At 37.7% G+C, this 19,144-nt stretch overlaps 3 protein-coding genes across 3 annotated transcripts; 2 read left to right on the forward strand and 1 right to left on the reverse strand.

The window, feature by feature from the left end:
* Window positions 1–2,074: 2,074 nt before the first annotated feature.
* On the reverse strand, window positions 2,075–9,579 carry mlf2 (myeloid leukemia factor 2). The gene is made up of 8 exons (XM_017415463.3): window positions 9,246–9,579; window positions 7,644–7,764; window positions 7,517–7,552; window positions 6,479–6,532; window positions 5,734–5,862; window positions 5,385–5,544; window positions 5,017–5,226; window positions 2,075–2,531 (listed from the first exon to the last, which is right to left on the reverse strand). Exons 1-7 carry the CDS (start codon window positions 9,287–9,289, stop codon window positions 5,021–5,023), a joined length of 750 nt encoding a protein of 249 aa, XP_017270952.1. The 5' UTR covers window positions 9,290–9,579; the 3' UTR covers window positions 2,075–2,531; window positions 5,017–5,020.
* Window positions 9,580–9,914: 335 nt separating this feature from the next.
* LOC108235454 (cell division control protein 42 homolog) lies at window positions 9,915–12,486 on the forward strand. Its single transcript, XM_017415474.3, has 6 exons — window positions 9,915–10,396; window positions 10,807–10,908; window positions 11,030–11,102; window positions 11,199–11,308; window positions 11,723–11,920; window positions 12,059–12,486. The coding sequence occupies exons 2-6, from the start codon at window positions 10,807–10,809 to the stop codon at window positions 12,146–12,148; spliced, it is 573 nt and encodes a 190-aa protein (XP_017270963.1). The 5' UTR covers window positions 9,915–10,396; the 3' UTR covers window positions 12,149–12,486.
* Window positions 12,487–12,629: 143 nt separating this feature from the next.
* LOC108235453 (cell division control protein 42 homolog) lies at window positions 12,630–19,144 on the forward strand. Its single transcript, XM_017415473.3, has 6 exons — window positions 12,630–12,707; window positions 15,319–15,423; window positions 15,505–15,577; window positions 15,679–15,788; window positions 17,931–18,128; window positions 18,200–19,144. Exons 2-6 carry the CDS (start codon window positions 15,319–15,321, stop codon window positions 18,287–18,289), a joined length of 576 nt encoding a protein of 191 aa, XP_017270962.1. The 5' UTR covers window positions 12,630–12,707; the 3' UTR covers window positions 18,290–19,144.

A 19,144-nucleotide genomic window follows, 5' to 3' on the forward strand; every position in this document is an offset into this window, starting at 1 on the left:
GGAAGATGGAGGGAGCAGGAGAGAAAAGAAAGATGGGATGGCTGGAGTTGTGCGGATTCTTGACATTGGTGAGGATGCAGGATTAGGTTTTAATCCTCCCAAAAAACACATTTCTGTTCTTCTGCATCACTACAAAAACTCTTCATCATGTCCCACCTAGCTCCGTCCATTAATAAGGCGTTTTTATTGGAGTATTCTGCTTTAAAAGAAAAATCAAATTCAGAGAAACAAAACCCACACCGGTGTGTCTTAAGAACTGGGTGACAGGTAGCAGATATCTCTGCAAAGACGCCTCAAAGCGGGTGGTCCTGATGGGGAACGATGCAGATCTAATGATGGGGATTAAAGAGGACAAGAAGACAGGTAGACAGGTGACAGGAGGAGCGGCTGCAGGAGGAGGCGTTTAAAAATAGTGGAGGAGGTAATTAAAGACACAGAGACCCAGCAGGAGGCCGGCACTGGAGTGGTTGATCGAAAAATGAGGACGTTTCTTATTGGTCGTTCGTATACGCCGGTTGGATGTCGTTCGACCTGCAGGCGTGGTCACACGAACATCCATCCGTCAGCAGCTACGCCTGCTGGACTACACCAGGGGTCTGCAACCTGTGGCTCCGGGGCCACATGTGACTCTCTGCAGTTTGAACCAAAAATAATAAAAAATGACATTTTTTTTATATTCACAACTCAAGTCAGGAGTCTGCAACCTTTACAATCAAAGGAGCTGTTAAATCAAATTTTCCCAGAGCCACAAAATGTACTTGAAGTTTGAAATACAGATAATATTGACTGGTATGCTATACTCTTTATAAAAAAATAATTAAAGATTTATAATAAAGAGACATTTATCAGCAGTTTTACTTGTTAGGATAAACACTGTAAATGATATTCGCTGTTTTAAGAGTAAAATTATTGCTTCTAAAGCAATGCAGAGTAAGTTACAGTAGAGTCGTAAAATTAAACATTTTTAATACATTTAAGAAAAGATCCTGGAAAATGAAGGGCAGTTTTGCACACCATATTGACGTCAAATATGGCAAATTGTTTCGATTACAAAAATGTGATAAAACTTGGTAAAGGTTCAAGTAAAACATATTAGGTCTCTTGTCTTTATTAGAAGGAATTCAGTAAGTCACAATTAAACATCTAACAAATTAGCCAATTTCTTTTGTTTATCATAATAATTAATGTTGCAAGTTTATGCTTTGTTACTTGAAAAATGGACTTATAGGATTCATTTTCCATAGATATAAAAGGAACTTGGATATTTTAGTGATTAAATGTTATCAAAAGAGGAATAAAAATGACTAATGTGACCCATTTGACAAAATGAGTCAATAAACACACAAAGACAACATCTACTAACTAAAATAGCAGATAAATCTTTTTAATTTACCTTTAAATCAAAGTGTTTTTAACAGATATGACTTCTAATTTCCTTTTTCTCTGCTGGCTGCCTTAGCGCCAGGAAATCCCTTCGTACAGCATTTAGCATCATTGCTTGTGGATTCCCCCTTTTTAATTATACGACTGGAATTCCCAACGATCATCCCAGACCAATAAAAATCGAGTTTTCAAACCGGCACTCTCGTAAGCAAAACTAGCTTGCTGCCAGGTGGTATATCTCTAAATTTAAACAAACTGCAAATAGTTTTGTCACTTTTGAGATGGAGAATTTGGAAAATAACACCTCATCGTTGGAAAATTCCTCCCTGTGACTCATTTTGCCAGCACAGGTCACATATTATCCCACTACACAAGGATTGGTTTCCTTCCCTTGTCCTGACATGTAAAAGTGCCCATAAATGTCAGAGATTTGCTATAAATCGTTAACTTTACAACGCAACAAACCTTTTTTTTTTGTAACACAGAATAAAGTACACCACTCGGTGAGTCGTTTCACCTTTTTTTCCTCCCTTCAAGCACATTTTACGGCTCTGGACATATTTAATTTAGCGGCTGAAACGGCTCTTTTGCTCGTTAAGGTTGCAGAAACACAGGACTTCACAAACAGAGATTGATCACAACTAACGACGTGCAACCTCAAACACCACGAGAGACACATTTGTCCATTATCTAACAATGATTAATGAACTTTTATTTAGTTAGATTAGTTAACAGTATACAATTCATTTCACCGACACACAAGTGCCCTCACAAACATAAAATGGACTGTACAGCAGAAGTACTGTATACTGCAGCAGCTAAGTGCAGTGGGTAAAGACGCATGTCAAGTTTTTTTTTTTTTGAATGAGTATATATAAAGTGAGTGTAGTTACACCCAGGTTTACACAAGGGTGTCTGTAAATCTGTGTAACAGTAAAGTTGACCTGTAGATGCAACTATTAAATGTGTGTTTTGCTTCGTTGTGCGTGTGTGTGTGTATATGTATTCATGTTTAGACAGTCCAGTCATATCAAACATTAATGACGGATAGTCGTTTCATTCGTTAACGTCCGTCTTCAGCGCGTTTCACAGCATCGGGGAAGTTCTTCCTCAACTCTTCTAGTCGTTAACATTGCAGAGCGGGACGCCTGCAGAGACGAAGGAAGAAATAGACCCAATTACAAAAGACAGAAAAAATACATACCTTAAAAAGAATTATTTTTATTGAACGATAAAGGATTATGTTTAACACAACATGGTTTATAAGGGCAGGTCTTGCCAACCCTAAAATTGGTCCAAAAACATTTTATTTTCCAAACACCAACAAGAAGAAACATTAAATATAGTTGGAAGCTGCTCTTTAAACACTGTTCTGTCATTAAGGTACCTCTGATCAATTATAAATCACTAATAAAGGCGGCCATGTTCCACATACACCCACCTGTACTTTATTAGGTACACCTTGCTAGTACTGGGTTAGACCCAATTTTGCCTTCAGAACTGCTTTAATTTCTTAGTGGCACTGATTCAACAAGGTGTTGGAAACATTCCTCAGAGATTTTGGTCAATACTGACAATTGCTACAGATTTATCAGCTGCACATCCATGATATGCCATGATATGCATCTCCCGTTCCGCCTCATCCCAAAGGTGCTCGACTGGACTTCAGTGAATCCAGACTCATCAGACCAGGAAGTGGTTTTTAAGACTCACCTCGCCCTAATTCGATTCTACACGATGTCTGTGACTGTCCATAGAACTGAGCTTGTCACAGCATGGCTGCTCGACGCTCCTCTGATGTCATTTTTAGCGGCACCCAACAACGGAGGACATCGAGGTCATGGTATGCCTGGTGCTCGGTTTATGTTTAGTCATACACAAGTTCAAAGTGAGCTAGAAAAGGTTTACATTACAAAAAATATTGGGCTGGAGAAAATGGCAGAAGAAAAGGGTGATTCTGATAAGTCGCTGCCATGACTCATCCAATAAATTGGCTCCCTGGCCAATCAATGGCCTGCAGTCGGCTCAGTACGGCCCGCCTGGAACCTCGGTCAGGTAGATCCTAAGAAGCGAGCTGGAAGCAGGTAGGATCACCCAATGAAGCCTCTGAATCTGCCCCTGGAAAAAAAGGCTTGTTGTCCAATTCTGGTGAGCCTGTACGTATCGTAGCTTCAATTTCCTGTTCGTAGCCGACAGGAGTTACACCCGGTGGTCTTCTGCTGCTTCAAGGTTTCACATGTTGTTCATTCAGAGATGGTATTCTGCACACTTTGGTAGGAAGAAGTGATTATTTGAGCCACTGTTGCCTTTCTATCGTCTCAAACCAGCCTGCCCCTTCTCCTCTGACACCAACAAGGCATTTTCATCCACAGAACTGATGCTTACTGGATAGTTTCTCTTTTTCAGATTGTTTTCTGTAAACTCTAGAGATGGGTGTGCGTGTGTGAAAAGCCCAGTAGATCAGCAGTTTCTGATACTCTCAGACCAGCCAGTCTGGCACCAACAACCACGTCACGATTAAAGGCACGTAAATAGATGTTCTGATGCTCGCTTTGAACTTCAGCAAATCGCCTTCACCAGGTCTGGACACCTAAATGTGTTTAATCGCTGCCACGTGTTAACAAGCAACTAAACAGGTGGCCATAACAAAGTGTCTGCGAGTGTCGTGGTTTCAGAACAAAACGAGGAGCGGAGAAAAAATCAGCTGCACTGACGTGGAGCACTATGCTTTAAATGTGTGACGAAGATCGCCTTCATATTATTTCCATAATATTAATCATTCATAATGCCTTACAACGTTAACAATAGCAGAAGAGCAGAGACATTTTCTCGAACAGATTTGACTCTTTTAAATATCACATCCATCCAGCCCAGGGGTGGGCAATCTGGGTCCTTGAGGGCCACTGCCCTGCATGTTTTCCTTGTTTCCCTGCTCCAACACCTGATTCACTGGTTAAGTTACCTCTTCATGTTCTGCAGAAGCCTGTTAATCACCCACTTATTCAAATCAGGTGTGATTCAAATCAGAGAAACAAGTAAAACCTGCAGGACAGTGGCCCTCCAGGACCAAGAGTGCCACCACCCCTGATCCAGCCAATGTTCATCTAAAATGACATACAAGCTCTGTAATCGAGGTTTTTATGCTTTCAGCCGTTTCATCATAATGTATTGTTTAAATTAACTTGTAAAATGTAAATCGTCTCTTAATACATTTGAATTGTAGTGCTATTGTTAGACATGTATATGATTTTAAAATTGCTGGCTTCCAGCGCTGGACGTTTGGGCTTCACTGAAATTGTAATAACTCTATAAAGTAAATTCAGATGCATTTAGGTTTTGAAACACAGATCAATACAACATAAACAAAACTATCTCAAATTCAAAGCTAATTATCAAACATCAATTTGTAAAGAACATTGTGTGTGCTTCAGACTTAATACCCCCATTATTTCTCCTCTACTTTTCATTTTGTTGTGAAGTGAGAAGTTGTTTTTCTGATACTGATAAGGTTTTCTGGTACATTCTGTAACTGGGAGTAAAAATCTGACAATAAAACATAACTAAATGCTCAGTTTTTCAAACCAGAAGAAAAATAATGTGATTTGAATAATTGCCACTCTTCGTTTACGTTACCTTCTCACCAGTCGTAACGTGGACGGGTTTGGGGCTGACGGTGCCTGGGGGACTCGTGTCGATGAGGGGGTGTTGAGCTGGGTGGAGCGGGGAGGGCCAGTTGCTGTCCTCCTCCGTGTAGATCTTGGCCGTAATCCAGCCCACGGGCGTTTGGGGGAACGTATCTTCCCGCCTCCCTCCTCCACTCCTCGTCGAACGCTGCAGCCTCGCCTAGCGAGAACACAGAGCGTGTACTCTGAACCTCATTTACATGAAGTTAATTGGATTTCAAAAAGTGCATTTCTAATTTCTTTAATATTAGTCCTCTGCGTACTTTTCTAATCATTCAGAGGCAGGCTGACGCTACGAAACTAATCAGCATCACTCACTCTCATCCAGGTTGATGAAGTCTTGTCGTTCCTCTCGATCTCCGGTGCGGCGATTTCGTGAACGCTCCATAATATGTGCCCGATCGCGAATGTGGTGGCCGATGGCGAGACGCTCAAAGCCGCTCTCACTGTCCCTCATTGACTGCCGCGTCTCGCGGATCTGATAGGGAAAAAGTGACGAGAACAGTTTAATAAAACCGAATACTTTGCACTCTGAGTAAACCCAAGCGGGTGACATATTTATTATCACTGCGGTTACTGGTGATTTTATGAGTTAATGAGGCCAGAAGGCCGTAATTATGCCATGATTTACAAACCATAACATTTTAAAACTTGAAGTTGTTCATACCCCTCCAGGCCCTGTTCTTGTTTCACTTGTCTGCTGATAAACTTTAGGAGCCCCCGAGTCTGAAGACGAATAGGAGATCACTGTTGAAGACGAAAATGTTTGGCAGTTTGGTGTTCCAGTCATTCTTTCCTACAAGAAGGGGGACAAAAATAAACAGAAAAATGTGATGAGTAGGGCTTTAACGGCACGCCTAAGCCACGGTTCGATACGCACCTCGGTACAAGAGTCACAGTTTGGTAGAACAGGAAAAAGAAACAAATGCTAGTTTGTGATACAGTCAAAAATCAAGCTTCTCAGCAAGCGTGTGTGGGGAAAACGACTCCTGATATCAGAGATATTAATAAAAATACACCAACAACCTGCTGTAAAAATATCAGACAGCCAATTATATGACGTAACTGCTTGCCATACTGGCACCCCTCATCCGGGACAGAAGACTTGAAACAGGGAGCTTCTGCTCGTTATTCTGAATCCGTCATTAATGCTTAGTTTGATGCAGAGCGCAATAAAATATCAACTTATCTGCTTCTTTTCTGCCCTGGCTGTTAACAAAATGTAATAAAATGTACACCAGCTTCTAAATGGGAGCCGTGATCACCTGTGACTAATGTGTTCCCCGAGTCTGTATCATGACGGATTGATACAAATACATGTTTTTACACCTCTCGTGTTTTATTTATACGCTGGTTTCATTCGCAGTAGTAACTGCACTGTTTGTTTCTAACTGGTTGTCAAGACTGCTTACCATGTTTCCCATCATTTCTCCCATCATGCCAAACATGTCCATAAAACCTCCGCCCTGCAAACACAAAGAAGATTTCTGAAATTCACATTTCCTTAAAACATTAAAGATGACATACTCTTTTCAGACTCTTAAGGAAAAAAAAGTGGTCCAAATATAATGGAAAAGAAAAAAAAATGCTTTTGTCTGTAGAAGATTATTTTTTTGTGCTGTTTCTCTTAAGTCCAAGTGCAGAGAAAGAATCCCATCACCCATTATTACTCTAAAAAAATCAAAATAATGGGTCACTCCAAATTTAGGAGTAGCTTTGACCTAGCTGATTCAATTTCAGATGCAGCGACTTACTTCACTGCACAGCGCTCACTGAGTGGCAAAAACAAGAAGGAAACTAACAAAAAACACCACTCTGTGGCTTTAATCATAACTTTCCCCATTTTAAACCTTTCAAGAGTAAAATATTCACAAAAGAGACACTTACATTAGCAAATAGTGTTTAAAGTGATGTGAAAAACATCTTTCAATTCAAAACGATCTCAGGAAACGTCAAAAAATAATTAGATCCTTACCTGTTCTAATTTATTTTATTTCTCCATATTTTTAAAATAATGACACCATAAAGCGCAGTATGTTGTTGCTCGTCTGAAGGTGAATTTACTTCATATTAAGGCAGAAAGGTTTTAGCTTATGTAAAAGCTTTAAACTGAAAAGATTAATTTAGTTTTATAGCATTATCTGTTATAAGTATATATGCTGGAGTTTAAAAACTATTATGTAGACTGAAGTAAACAGAGTAACAGTATCCAGTAATCTAGTAATCATGTTGCTTAAACCGATATAATTATAATAAGATCTAGTTAGGGTCTTAAACTGTACATTTATTATTGCTTACATGGAATATCAGTAAATCTTTTACAGAATACAAAATTAACCACTTCAACCTCTATATAGTTATCATGTGATTAAAGTCATATAGTCACATGATGCAAAATACAAGTTATTTTGATGAAGTTACTGAACAAGGCCACAGAATCTGCTACTCACCATTCCCATCATCCCAAAGGGAGCAAGTGGGCCAGCCTAAAAGAAAACAGTGACAGCTTAAGCTCAAGTATAACTAAAATAAACACCATGTTAAAGTGATTTGTACATTAAACAAGCAACCCATTACCACAGCTGTCTGTCTGCGTGCTGGTCGATGCGGCTGTATCTGGGGTGCAAGAGCAAAAGGGTCCATGCCGAATGGTCCAAACATACTCCTCATTTGGTGCCGGTGAGCAGCAAACGGGTCCCTAAAAGACATGAAACGAGCACAGCTCTTTAAATGATGCTGTGAGACGAGAAGGCAAGCTTTACTTAAACACAGGGAAGACGTTAGTTAAATCCATCCAGCTGAAAACATAAAAAAGTATTTTTTGCTGAGGGTTTCTGAGCTCTACTGGAATATAACCTTGTTTTAGGAACCCACAGGAAACTAAAACTGGGTTCAAGACTTCCAACCAGACCTGGAAGTCTGGTTGGGTAAAATGATGTGTGGTGCACAAAGAGTTTTATCAATCACTTTATAAAATAATATATTTTCAGCAGCCTGATGAACTTCAGTAGCTCATTTTTAATTAATGTAAAGTAAAACATTTGTTTTATAAATTAGTTTTTGTTTGTTTTTATAGCCGATAAGAAAAAAATGCCCATTTCAAAACACTACCTTGAAAATTAAAACATTTTGAGGCAATTTTTGTTATTTTCTCATTACAACCAGATCAAACTAAAGGTAAAAAAAAATAATAACAAATTCATACTCAAAATTGGGGCTGCACGGTGATAGAAACACTTACAATGACTCTGTTGGACCAAATACATGAATACAATACAGAACATTAATGTTTGGTACTTGAAATATAATGTCCCGTGATTTTATTGCAGCCCTTTCTAATATTATTATTGCAATGACAATAAATTGTTTCTATATTTTGCTACCTTACTCAAAATACAGTTCTGTTATAAACCTATTATAAAACATTATTACCAATGAAAACATCAGTTATTATCACTTCTTAAAACAATAAATGCATATTAAAATGTGTCTGTGTGTTTGTTTTTATTATGATGGAGACTTTCTGTTGATACTGGGACTCATCTGAGAGCTAAACCTTTAAAAAGTCATATTTGTTTTAAGGTTGGGAGTTAAAAAGATAACTTTTGGGTTTCAAGGTAGGTTTTTTAGTTCTATTAGATAAATTTAGGATAAGAAAGCAGGAAAAACATTGTGTCAGGAGTATTGGGTTTACAAATCTGAATGTGTAAGGTTTGTTATTGTGATTATTATTGTAATTATCTTTTAGTTTTGACATTAGACGTAGTTTAGAGTCTTTTCTGGATGCAAAAAAGAGAAAAAGATCTTCATGCATTTGCAGTACAGAGCAAAGGCGATTATGTAAATATGCTGGATGGGCCAACAACCAAATCCCAAACAGCTTAAGTAATTATTTAAAAAAAAAAAGAAGAGTAGCATTGATCAGTTGTTGCTGCTGCAGAAATCCTCAATACTGTATTTTCCAGAGCTCTTTTTCATCCCCCTGTTTTGGTTTATTGTCTATCTAATATGGTGGCCCTCTAAAGCTAGGCCCCCTCTACAGCTGGCTAGAATAAGGAAAGGTAGGCTACCTGCTTTACACAGAGACAACGGGAAATCACAGGCTTTTACACGGCTAAATGTAGCTTCCCACCGCCGAGAGGAACAGCTGAACAGAATGTGACGAATGCCAGCACTTACATCATGAAGGGGTCGTCGTCGGCGTCATTCAAGAAGCGAAACATGTTAGGCGATTTAACTCAGCTGGCCCGTGTTAGCCAGCTAACCCAGCGAAAACGGTCGCGGAAAAAGAGTAACAGGCTCCGGCTCAAGTCAGGCGGAAATGATGGACCTCTAGCTCGAAAACACGGAACCGCAACTATCGCTTGTTAACAAACGAGGCATGCGGCTCTCACTCCCACAACACAGTAAATTCCAGAAATCTGAAGGGGAGGAAAAAAACAACATACAAACGGAAGTCAGTCTGCTAACAAAGGGAAGCACAAAACACCGCTGCTATCAAGTTAGCATGAGAGCTAACAGTGACGACTTCCGGCTTTTGACTTTTCAAAATAAAGTAGTTCCGCGCAACAAACGCAAACGACTGAACCGTCTCATCTAACACTGTGTAGGAACTAATTTAACCATTTTAATCATAAACTACAAAACCTATTTAGTTTTTAAGTACAGTACAGTTCAAATCAAGCCACCCTTCAATTTTCAATTTCTCTTCCACTGAATTAGATGTTTTGTCTGCATTTGAAAGTGGTTTAGAACAACAGCTTTATGAATTTTCAGTTTTCTTTACAAATTTGATGACTTTTCCCCAATTTTCAGTTGAGTTATGGACCTGAGTGTTATCAGTCAACTGAGCTTAAAAAGTAAATGTTATTTTGTTATAAACCAGTGTTTTGATTACACATAACAATTTTCCTAATCACCTGTTGTGTTTATAATTTTAATGGACAGGTGACTTCATCTGTTTTAAGCGTGAAATCCTTTCTGTAAAACCTGAACTGTCAATTTACATGTGAGTTACTTTTTTTTGCATATTCACTTTTATTTCCGTTTAAATGCTCAGAGGCGACTAATAAAATAAGTTGTCATTTTGAATAAATCTAAACCGTGATGAAAATATTCGTAAACAAACACAAAATGAAAAGTGAAAATCTGAGCCAGTCCTGGTCATGAGCTTTATCAAAAAAAAGGGTTTAAGTTAAATCCCACAAGGTATTGTGTCTGCCTCTTGAACCTTTAAACATAAGTAATAAATCTTTCTGTGAGCCTACAGTCTTATGATTTGACCTTTAAACCCGGATGCAACCTGCGCCTAACCTAGTGGAAACACAACCGTGAGTAAGACTTTTTCAAACTTTTTCATATGTATTGTCACTAACTGGGTTGTGCAAATACGATACACTCTTTGGATTTAAAGACATTAGCAATGTTTTGACATTAAAGAGAGCAGAGTAATGTGAACTGCTAACCAGGAAAGGGCAGAAAAGCATTTGATGACAGGATGGAGTAAAACAAAGTATTACAAAGAATTAATTACACCGAATACACCAGCTTAAATTCATTCTTATCCTGTTTGTTTTTTAGGCTCTCGTAGTTCTTGACTGATACAAATGTGTGTCCATTTGCCATTTTCTTTTACTGAAGCCATGCGAGTTCTGTTTGTATAAACAGTACTAATGTTGCTTATGTGTTTCTTGCAAACCGGTGTCATATTTTTGCTTTTCTTCTCTGTGTTTACATGTAGATGCAGACTGTAAAATGTGTGCTGGTAGGAGATATGGAGGCTAGAAAGACTGAATTACTGATGTCCTACGCGACCCAGTTCCCTTCAGAATATGTTCCCACAGTGAGGAGCTTTTATAAACAATCACTGACTTTAAGCTACTCTTAACGTGCTTTTCATGGCTGAAATCCTTTGAACTCATACAGTAAGTTGTGATTTGTCAACTTTGTGAACATTTCTAAAGGTCTTTGACAATTATGCAGTGACTGTGATGATCGGAGGAGAGCCCTATGCACTCGGTCTCTTTGACACAGCAGGTAAATGTCTTTCTAAACGTCTCATTTTCTGTTATAATTCTGTAAAACTGACATGAATCCTCTCGGCTGTGTTTGTTCTGTGGTTGATGTTCTCAGGGCAAGATGATTACGACAGGCTGCGTCCTCTCAGTTACCCGCAAACAGACGTCTTCCTCGTGTGTTTCTCTGTTGTTTCTCCTAAATTGTTTGAAAATGTCAAAGGGAAGGTCAGCTCTCAGATATTATTTCACACTTTGAACATTTATTGCATTGATTGTAAATGGGTTTTGTTTTTGCCACAAATGTTGGCTGACAGTCTTACACAGCAGGTAAGCTTGTAATAATTTAGGTTTAACTCCATATTCTCTTCATACTGATAAATGCAATATATAGATCACAGAAACTGCTTTTTTTAGATATTTGTATAGTTTAAATTAGACGGGAGCAACATGTTTCATGACAAATTGCTATGTCTTGGTATTCACCTATTTATTTATTTGGTGTTTTTTTTTACCACTATTATAATTTCTGCACAACGTAGCCCCTGATTGAGATTAACACCACTTTAGTGTTTATGAAAGTTTTATACTTTGCTGGTCACTCACTGTTGTTTGTCTTTATTATTATTATTTTATTTCCAGTGGGTTCCTGAGATTTCTCATCACTGTCCAGACACTCCTTTCCTTTTAGTGGGCACCCAGACAGACCTACGGGAAGACAACGACACTGTTGAAAAGCTGGCGAAGAGCAAACAGAGCCCCGTTAAGCCTGAAAGTGGCAAGAAGCTGGCACGTGAGCTCGGAGCTGTCAAATACGTGGAGTGCTCTGCCCTCACAAAGGTAAGGGCCAAATTTCCACAACACATTTAAAATAAGATAGCAACTTTGGTAGAACAAGCAGTTAAATCATCTTTTCTCAAGAGGTATTTTTCTCTTATCGTTCTGTTATCTGTTCTTTTTCCCCTCTTCTTCAAACAGCAAGGAGTTAAGAACGTGTTTGATGAAGCCATACTGGCAGCCCTGGGACATCCTGAGACCAAAACTAAGAAAAAATGTGTTCCCCTGTAGATAAATGCCAACAGTGAAAGATATAAGGTTTTGGCGGTTTACAGAAAGATAAAGGTCTACAGTAATTTGTGAAACCAAAACAAAAACCAAGGACAGACTAAAGACAACAGGAAGTATCATGTCATTTGAATTTCCTATAAATAATTTGTTTTACTAATTCTGCTTTCTAAACTAAATTTGAAAGAGGCTATAATCTCACCACACTGTAAACTCCTTCTGTCAGTAACAAAATGTGATGCAGCTCATCGTCTGGGATCAGTGGTGTCTTTATTTGTAAGATGTTTGTGTTAACAAAACTTTTTAATAAAAGGCTTTTACAAAAAAAAAAACAATAATAATAATAAAGGAGCCATGTTTTATCCATTTGAGAAAAGGAAGCAGCATTTACAACCAAGATAGATAGATAGATAGATAAGTGCTTTTCCAGGGTTGGCCACAAGGAGGCAGTATTTCCGTTCCTCTTCATGAGCTGCCGCTCGTGCGATGTGCGCATGCTCACAAAGTAATTCGACCCACAAACCCGGATGCAACCAACGCCTAGTCTGTCGGTAGAAAAACGGTAAGTAGGTGAAGAAAATAATGATTTATTTAAACTTTTCGTCGCTAATTACGCCGTGGGACACACAAACAAACATCCCACAGGGTTGTTAAGTTATTATGTAGATGAAGCGTTATTTCTTTAAAAAAGCTTGAGGTGTCATAAGTTTCCTGTCGGTGAAGCTCACATTGTGGTTGGTTTACATTTATTTAAGAGAAAAAGTGAAGTTGTCATGAATAGTCACTTATCGGCTCTGTTTGGGCTGATTGTATTGTCTTTTTCGTCGTTATGATACGGAGCTGAAGTCACTGAAGACGTGACTTTACTGTTTTGTCACAGAAAAGGTAACTTTTTCTGACTCCCATCACTTTTAAATGTGCGCCCAGCTTCTGCTTTTACATCTTATTTAAGATTTTAACTGTTTGGTTTTTGAGGTGTCAGGTCGTTTATATATAAATTTATTTATATGTATATATTTTTTTTCTCTCTCAGAGCTCTTCTTATATAGCGGAAGTGTTTCAGTATCCGCTTCTAAATCACATTGGAGCTAATAGGCCTTCTCTTTTACTGAACCTTTTTTTTTTACATTTCTGGTATGTAACCTATGCGGAAGTTATTCACTGTCATTAGTAATATTTGTTCGCACAAGCCTGGTGAGACCCACAGGGCTTAATTTTTCTCCTTTTCTTAAATTCATGGAAAAAACTATTCACATCCTGAACTTAAAAAAATAGCTTTAAAACAGTTTAAACCTGCAGATATGATTGATGTATTCAATCTAAAAAGTAAATTCATCATTATGAATTACTCTGATTATATACTTTTTTATGTTACCTGATATATTATTTAGTTTGTTAAACATTCTGAAAGTAAAAACAACAAACGTATCAGTAGATAACAGAATAATCAACAGTTTCCTGCTAGTAAACTAACTGGGTAGTCACAGTAGATCTAAAGCTAGTATAAACTGTTTAACAACTTAACTAAATATCATATAAATTATTTATGTTTTATTGTGTAAAAGTCCTAAATTAAAGCCCCTTGTTAAAGGCAGTGAAGTAAAGGGTACAACAGTTCCTTTTCAGGTGTTTATTTGGTATATTCTTAAGTTTTTGTCTTAATTACTGGATTAATTCATTGTAGGTGGGAACATTTCCTGATTAATTTACTCTATAAAATATATAGAAACAATAAAACAATGTTAAAAGACCTAAGGTGCTTTGTTAATCGGGAAGCAGTGTTTATCCAGATGTTTCAAATCGTGCATTTGTTTTTCTATAATAATTTAGTCGTTAATAGTTTCGATACACTCCTTGGTCTTTTTCTGATGCCTTGTTTGCAGATAAGCTTACAGTCTGATGGCCGTAACAGCTGAGGGATTACAGAGGATGAAGTTTTTGATGTTTCTACCTTTTTATTTGATTTTAAATGCTCTCTGAATGTCCACACCGCGGGTGTTTCTGTTCTTGTTTCCATCTCATTTCAAACAACGAGGCTCACCCCAACAAGAGGAAACCCGTCTTTGTAATACGCTTAAACGACTCCGCAAACTTTCTAAAATGCCTTCAGATTATTGTGAGCCAAACAACCTTTACAGAGTTAAAGATTGTTAGTGTTAGATTGTTTTTACTGGTTTTAAGACTTTGTGTCTTGCACAACACCTAAGTAAAAGTTATTGTGAATTAAAGTTTGCTGATACTATTAGACGTTTGGGTAGCTGTCAGTGTACCATAAACCAGTGGTTCCCAAAGTTGTCATGAAACACCAAATGTGGCGTCTTGAGAAGGTCCACAGAAACAAACTAACTTTAGAAATGATTGTCAATAATATATTTATCTCTAACTGTTATGTAAAATTAACCCAACGGTCATAAATGCATGAAAACGTATTTAATGTTTGATGAGGCTTTTTGGCAGCTGGACTATTAGCAGTGTTTGGTTAGATTATAAAGTCAAGATCACAAGTCTCTAACTTTTATTTTTGTGGGTTGAAAGCAGGAAAGTTTGTGATAATGATGCATATAATTGTGCTTTAATGATAAGATTTGCTTGGAAGATTTTTATGTGTGTGTATTGTACCAGTTCTTAGTCTTCAACAGTGATTACTTATATATTCATAGATATGTATTATTAATATTACTGTTATCATAAATAAAATAAGATCCTATATAATACAACAAGTATTATTAGTTGTTGATGAGATAGTAGATAATAGTTTGTTTCAGTTGCTTTAAAAATGACACATTAATTGCATTTTTGTTGAGCTGTGAACATTAATGTTTTTTTTTTTTTTATTATTTATGGCTTCAAATGACTTAATGGATGGATGAGTGAATGAATGAATGAATGGTGCAATTAGCCGATGTTAAGACTGAACAAGAATTCCTTTCATAGTGAATAATATGAACAAATTGTTGCTCATTAAAATACTCAGATGAATCAGTGTTTCTCCATCATTCTGTCAAAGTAGATGTTTGTTTGTTTGTTTTTAGCTGTTCACAAAGCCACCTGTAACTGTAATAAGCCTATGTAGGTGGTACGACGTGTGTATTACTTCCTCTCTCTGTGTATTGTTTTGACATCTTTTCACTCGCTTTTCTCTGTGGTTTTTTTTTTTCCTTTTTGTTTTGCAGATGCAGACGATAAAATGTGTAGTGGTAGGAGACGGTGCAGTAGGAAAGACCTGCTTACTGATCTCCTACACAACCAACAAGTTCCCTTCAGAATATGTGCCAACAGTAAGAAGATTTATGAAGCCCGAGTCTATCTTTAGATTTATTCATGGCTGCTCATGTTGGGTTTCTTGACTTCCTTTTTAGGTGTTTGACAATTATGCAGTGACAGTGATGATCGGAGGAGAGCCCTACACACTCGGTCTTTTTGACACAGCAGGTAACTGTGATTTATAATTTATTTATTGTATCATAATTCTGTCCCTCTTAAACTAACAGAAAATGTGCTTCTTGTGTTTTGTTTGTGATTGATGCCCTCAGGTCAGGAAGATTACGACAGGCTGCGTCCTCTCAGCTACCCGCAGACAGATGTCTTCCTCGTATGTTTCTCTGTTGTTTCCCCCTCGTCGTTTGAAAATGTCAAGGAGAAGGTCAGTCCTCAAGTAAAGTTTCACACCGACGTGTTGATTTTAACGCTCCTGATGTGGCTCTCATGTTGACAGAAGCTGTTAAAAAGCTTGTAAAGCTGTTTTTTTTTTAAAAAAAACATGTTTTTCCTTGAAAATAATATGAAAACGGACTTCAGATGTTGGAAAACCCAACATTATATTCAGTTTTAACACATCAATAAGTCACACTTGGTGGTAACTTGTGTGTTTAGCTTTATGATGGTCTTTGGATGTTATGGATGAAGGTCCTTAGTGTCCTGTTCGTGTTGTAGTTTGAAATCAGTGATTTTATTCTGAAGGAACCTTCTATCACCATTTCAGGTGGTTAATTTTTTTTTAATTCACATTGCAGGAAGTGTGTCGGTCAGGTTTTAACTTTCAGTTCTCTCCTGGATTTAAACATTTTTGGTCTCGTTAGTTTTGTGCACAGATTAAAGAGAGTCTCATTTTTCATGGTGAACTTCCTAAATTATTCATAGTCGTAACAAGTTGTTGGGCTTTTTATTGGACTCTTAAACTGTGTGGTAAATCCCTCCTCATCAACACTGAAAGGCTCATTATCTTCCTCCGCCATCAAAGGAGGGTGATCATGTAATTACCAGTGTCTGTTAGTTTGTGTCTGTTAGCATAAATATCTCATGAACGGATGGAGGAACAAGAGTCTCAGAAAGTACGTAGTCACTGGTAGGACATCTACAACACACTGCAACCCGGTTTAAGATGGCCGCCACAGCTAACTGACCTTAGAAAAACTAAAGTGGCTACAACTCAGTTTTATAAATACTGACCTTAAATTTGGCGTGGTAGTAGCTGAGAGCCGCCCCCAACACGTCCTCTGAGCGCTAACTGATTGAACAGATTAATGATAAATTTGTCTATTTTTCAACATAAGAATATGATCTTAGTTTACAACTTTGACATATAAGGCAGCAGAAGATATGTTCTTTACTTTGATTTTAGTGTTTTAGTGACAAATGGCCTTATTTGTTGTTTATTGCATCTTGTTTTTATTGACTGCTCTAGACTTTGACTGTTGAATTTGACCCAGGAGGCTACAAATAAATTCCCCACTGGGATTATTAATGAAGCTGTCTGACTCTGTCTCTGACCTGTTGGGTTTATTAGTTTTAAATCTTTACAGATTAAAGTAGCATCACTTAAAGCAATGCATATCACCTGCTGCTGTCATGACAATGTTTTAAACTGTGATTTTGTGTGATCTGTTAACACTCGGCGACTCTCAGCTACTACCGCGCCATATTTAAGGTCGATATCTGTAAAACTGGCTGGTTTAGAGCTATTAATGCTTTTGTAAAGGTCGATTAGCTATGGCGGCCATCTTGAATGGGGTTGACCTGTGTTAGATACAGCCAACGATTACTTTCTGTGAGTTTCATTAAAATCTGTCCATTGGTTCATGAGATATTTAGCTAATGAACACACACAGGGCGATAGTTTATTCTGTTTTATTTTATGTTTCTGTCAGCATTTTTGAAAACTGTCTGGCATTAATTTCACAACAAAAATTATACATACTTTTATAATGTTTAATACTGACATGGACACTTTGTTATATGTGACCTGTGTTGGAAAAATGAGTCACAATGAGGAAATTTTCAATTATGAGTTATTATTTTTAAATTATCCAACTCAGAAGCTTCAAAATGATCGCTGGTTGTTGAAATTTGATGACTTATCACCTTGTTAGCAACAAACTAGATTTATTTAAGCGTGCCGGTTTGAAAACTTGAATGATGTTGTTGGGATTTCTAGCCCTTTATTTAAAAAAGGGAATCTTCAAGGTTCACAATGACGGCAGACATTATACGAAAGGATTTCCCGGCAGAGAAAATGGTCAATACCAAGGGAAATTAAAAGGATTAGAAATAAAAGGGTTTATTTCTGAAGACATACCTGTTGGAAAACTTGGATTTAAAGGCAGATTAGGAGGATTATCTGCTATTTTAGTTACCTGCATCACTAGACGGTGTCTTTATGGACTTGTTTTTATGGAAGTCTCAGTTGTTTCAGGAGGATGCGTCACATATTTCATTAATGAACAGAGCTGATTTGGCAGAAAGAAATCCAGTTTCTATTTTAATTTACTGTTGTTGTTATTTGCAGTGGGTGCCTGAGATTTCTCACCACTGTCCGAGCACACCTTTCCTATTGGTGGGCACGCAAGTCGACCTGCGGGACGACACCAACACTGTTGAGAAGCTGGCGAAGAACAAACAGCGTCCCCTTTACCCCGAGAGCGGCGAGAAGCTGGCGCGTGAGCTCAGAGCCGTGAAATACGTGGAGTGCTCCGCCCTCACACAGGTACGGGACAAATGTCCACCTCACGTTTAAAATGCTCTCCTCTCGTATCTGATTTCCTTCTCCTGAAACAGCGAGGACTTAAGAACGTGTTTGACGAGGCCATACTGGCCGCGCTGGAACCTCCCGAGACCAAAACGAAGAGGAAGTGCGTCCTGCTATAAACGAATGCCGACGATGAGAGACGCAACGGTGGGAGAGATTGGGTGGTATTATTCAACAGATCAATGTATTTTTTTTTTTTTTTAAAGAAAAAAAAAGGACAAAACCAAAGGGGATGGGACGTTTAGTGCCACTGAGATTATTTGTTTAATGATTGTGCCTTTTAATGAAACCGAGGCTAAAGTCGCAAAACTTTGAACATGCATCAAGTGCCACTGAAAGCTTTTACAAACTACTGTTCTCTTCTTTTTTTTTTTTTTTGATATTCAGGTGTCCCCTCCTCTTATCCTCTCATGGTTCTGTGCTCTTTTTTTAAGAGAAATATTCATTAATAAGTGGCCTTTTGTCTTATCGCGATGTGGGGACACTTCAGTAGGATGTAATATTAGTTTATTTGAATGAACAAGTTGACTGGTACTCTGCTTTCTTTTCTGCCCCCGCTGGATCGGCTGATGAAAGCCCCGACTGTCACTCCAAACGAACGGATCTGTCTGTTGTTTTTTAACGCTTTCCAACTCCCGGCTCCAGGGAGAAAATGCATTTTCACAAATTTTATTTTTTTCTGGGAAATTTCTGTTATCTTTTTTTTATGCTGTTTTGGGGAATCCTTTTAGCTTTTTTGATTTTAAAAACTTGAATTTATTTTTGTTGTTTTGTTCAAAATCTTATTTTTTTTGTTGTTGTTGTTTTATCCTGTTTTTAATGTTAGACGACCAAGAGTGATGAGAAGATTGTGATATTTTTTTGATAAATGTTCATCTTGATAGAGATTAAGATAACTCTTTCTACCGAATTTGTGGGTGTTTTTAAATCACAGGATATTTTTAATAAAATGCTTTTACTGAAAATGAAAAGAA

Source organism: Kryptolebias marmoratus, linkage group LG16 (genome assembly GCF_001649575.2).
Source record: "Kryptolebias marmoratus isolate JLee-2015 linkage group LG16, ASM164957v2, whole genome shotgun sequence".
Taxonomy (NCBI): domain Eukaryota; kingdom Metazoa; phylum Chordata; class Actinopteri; order Cyprinodontiformes; family Rivulidae; genus Kryptolebias; species Kryptolebias marmoratus.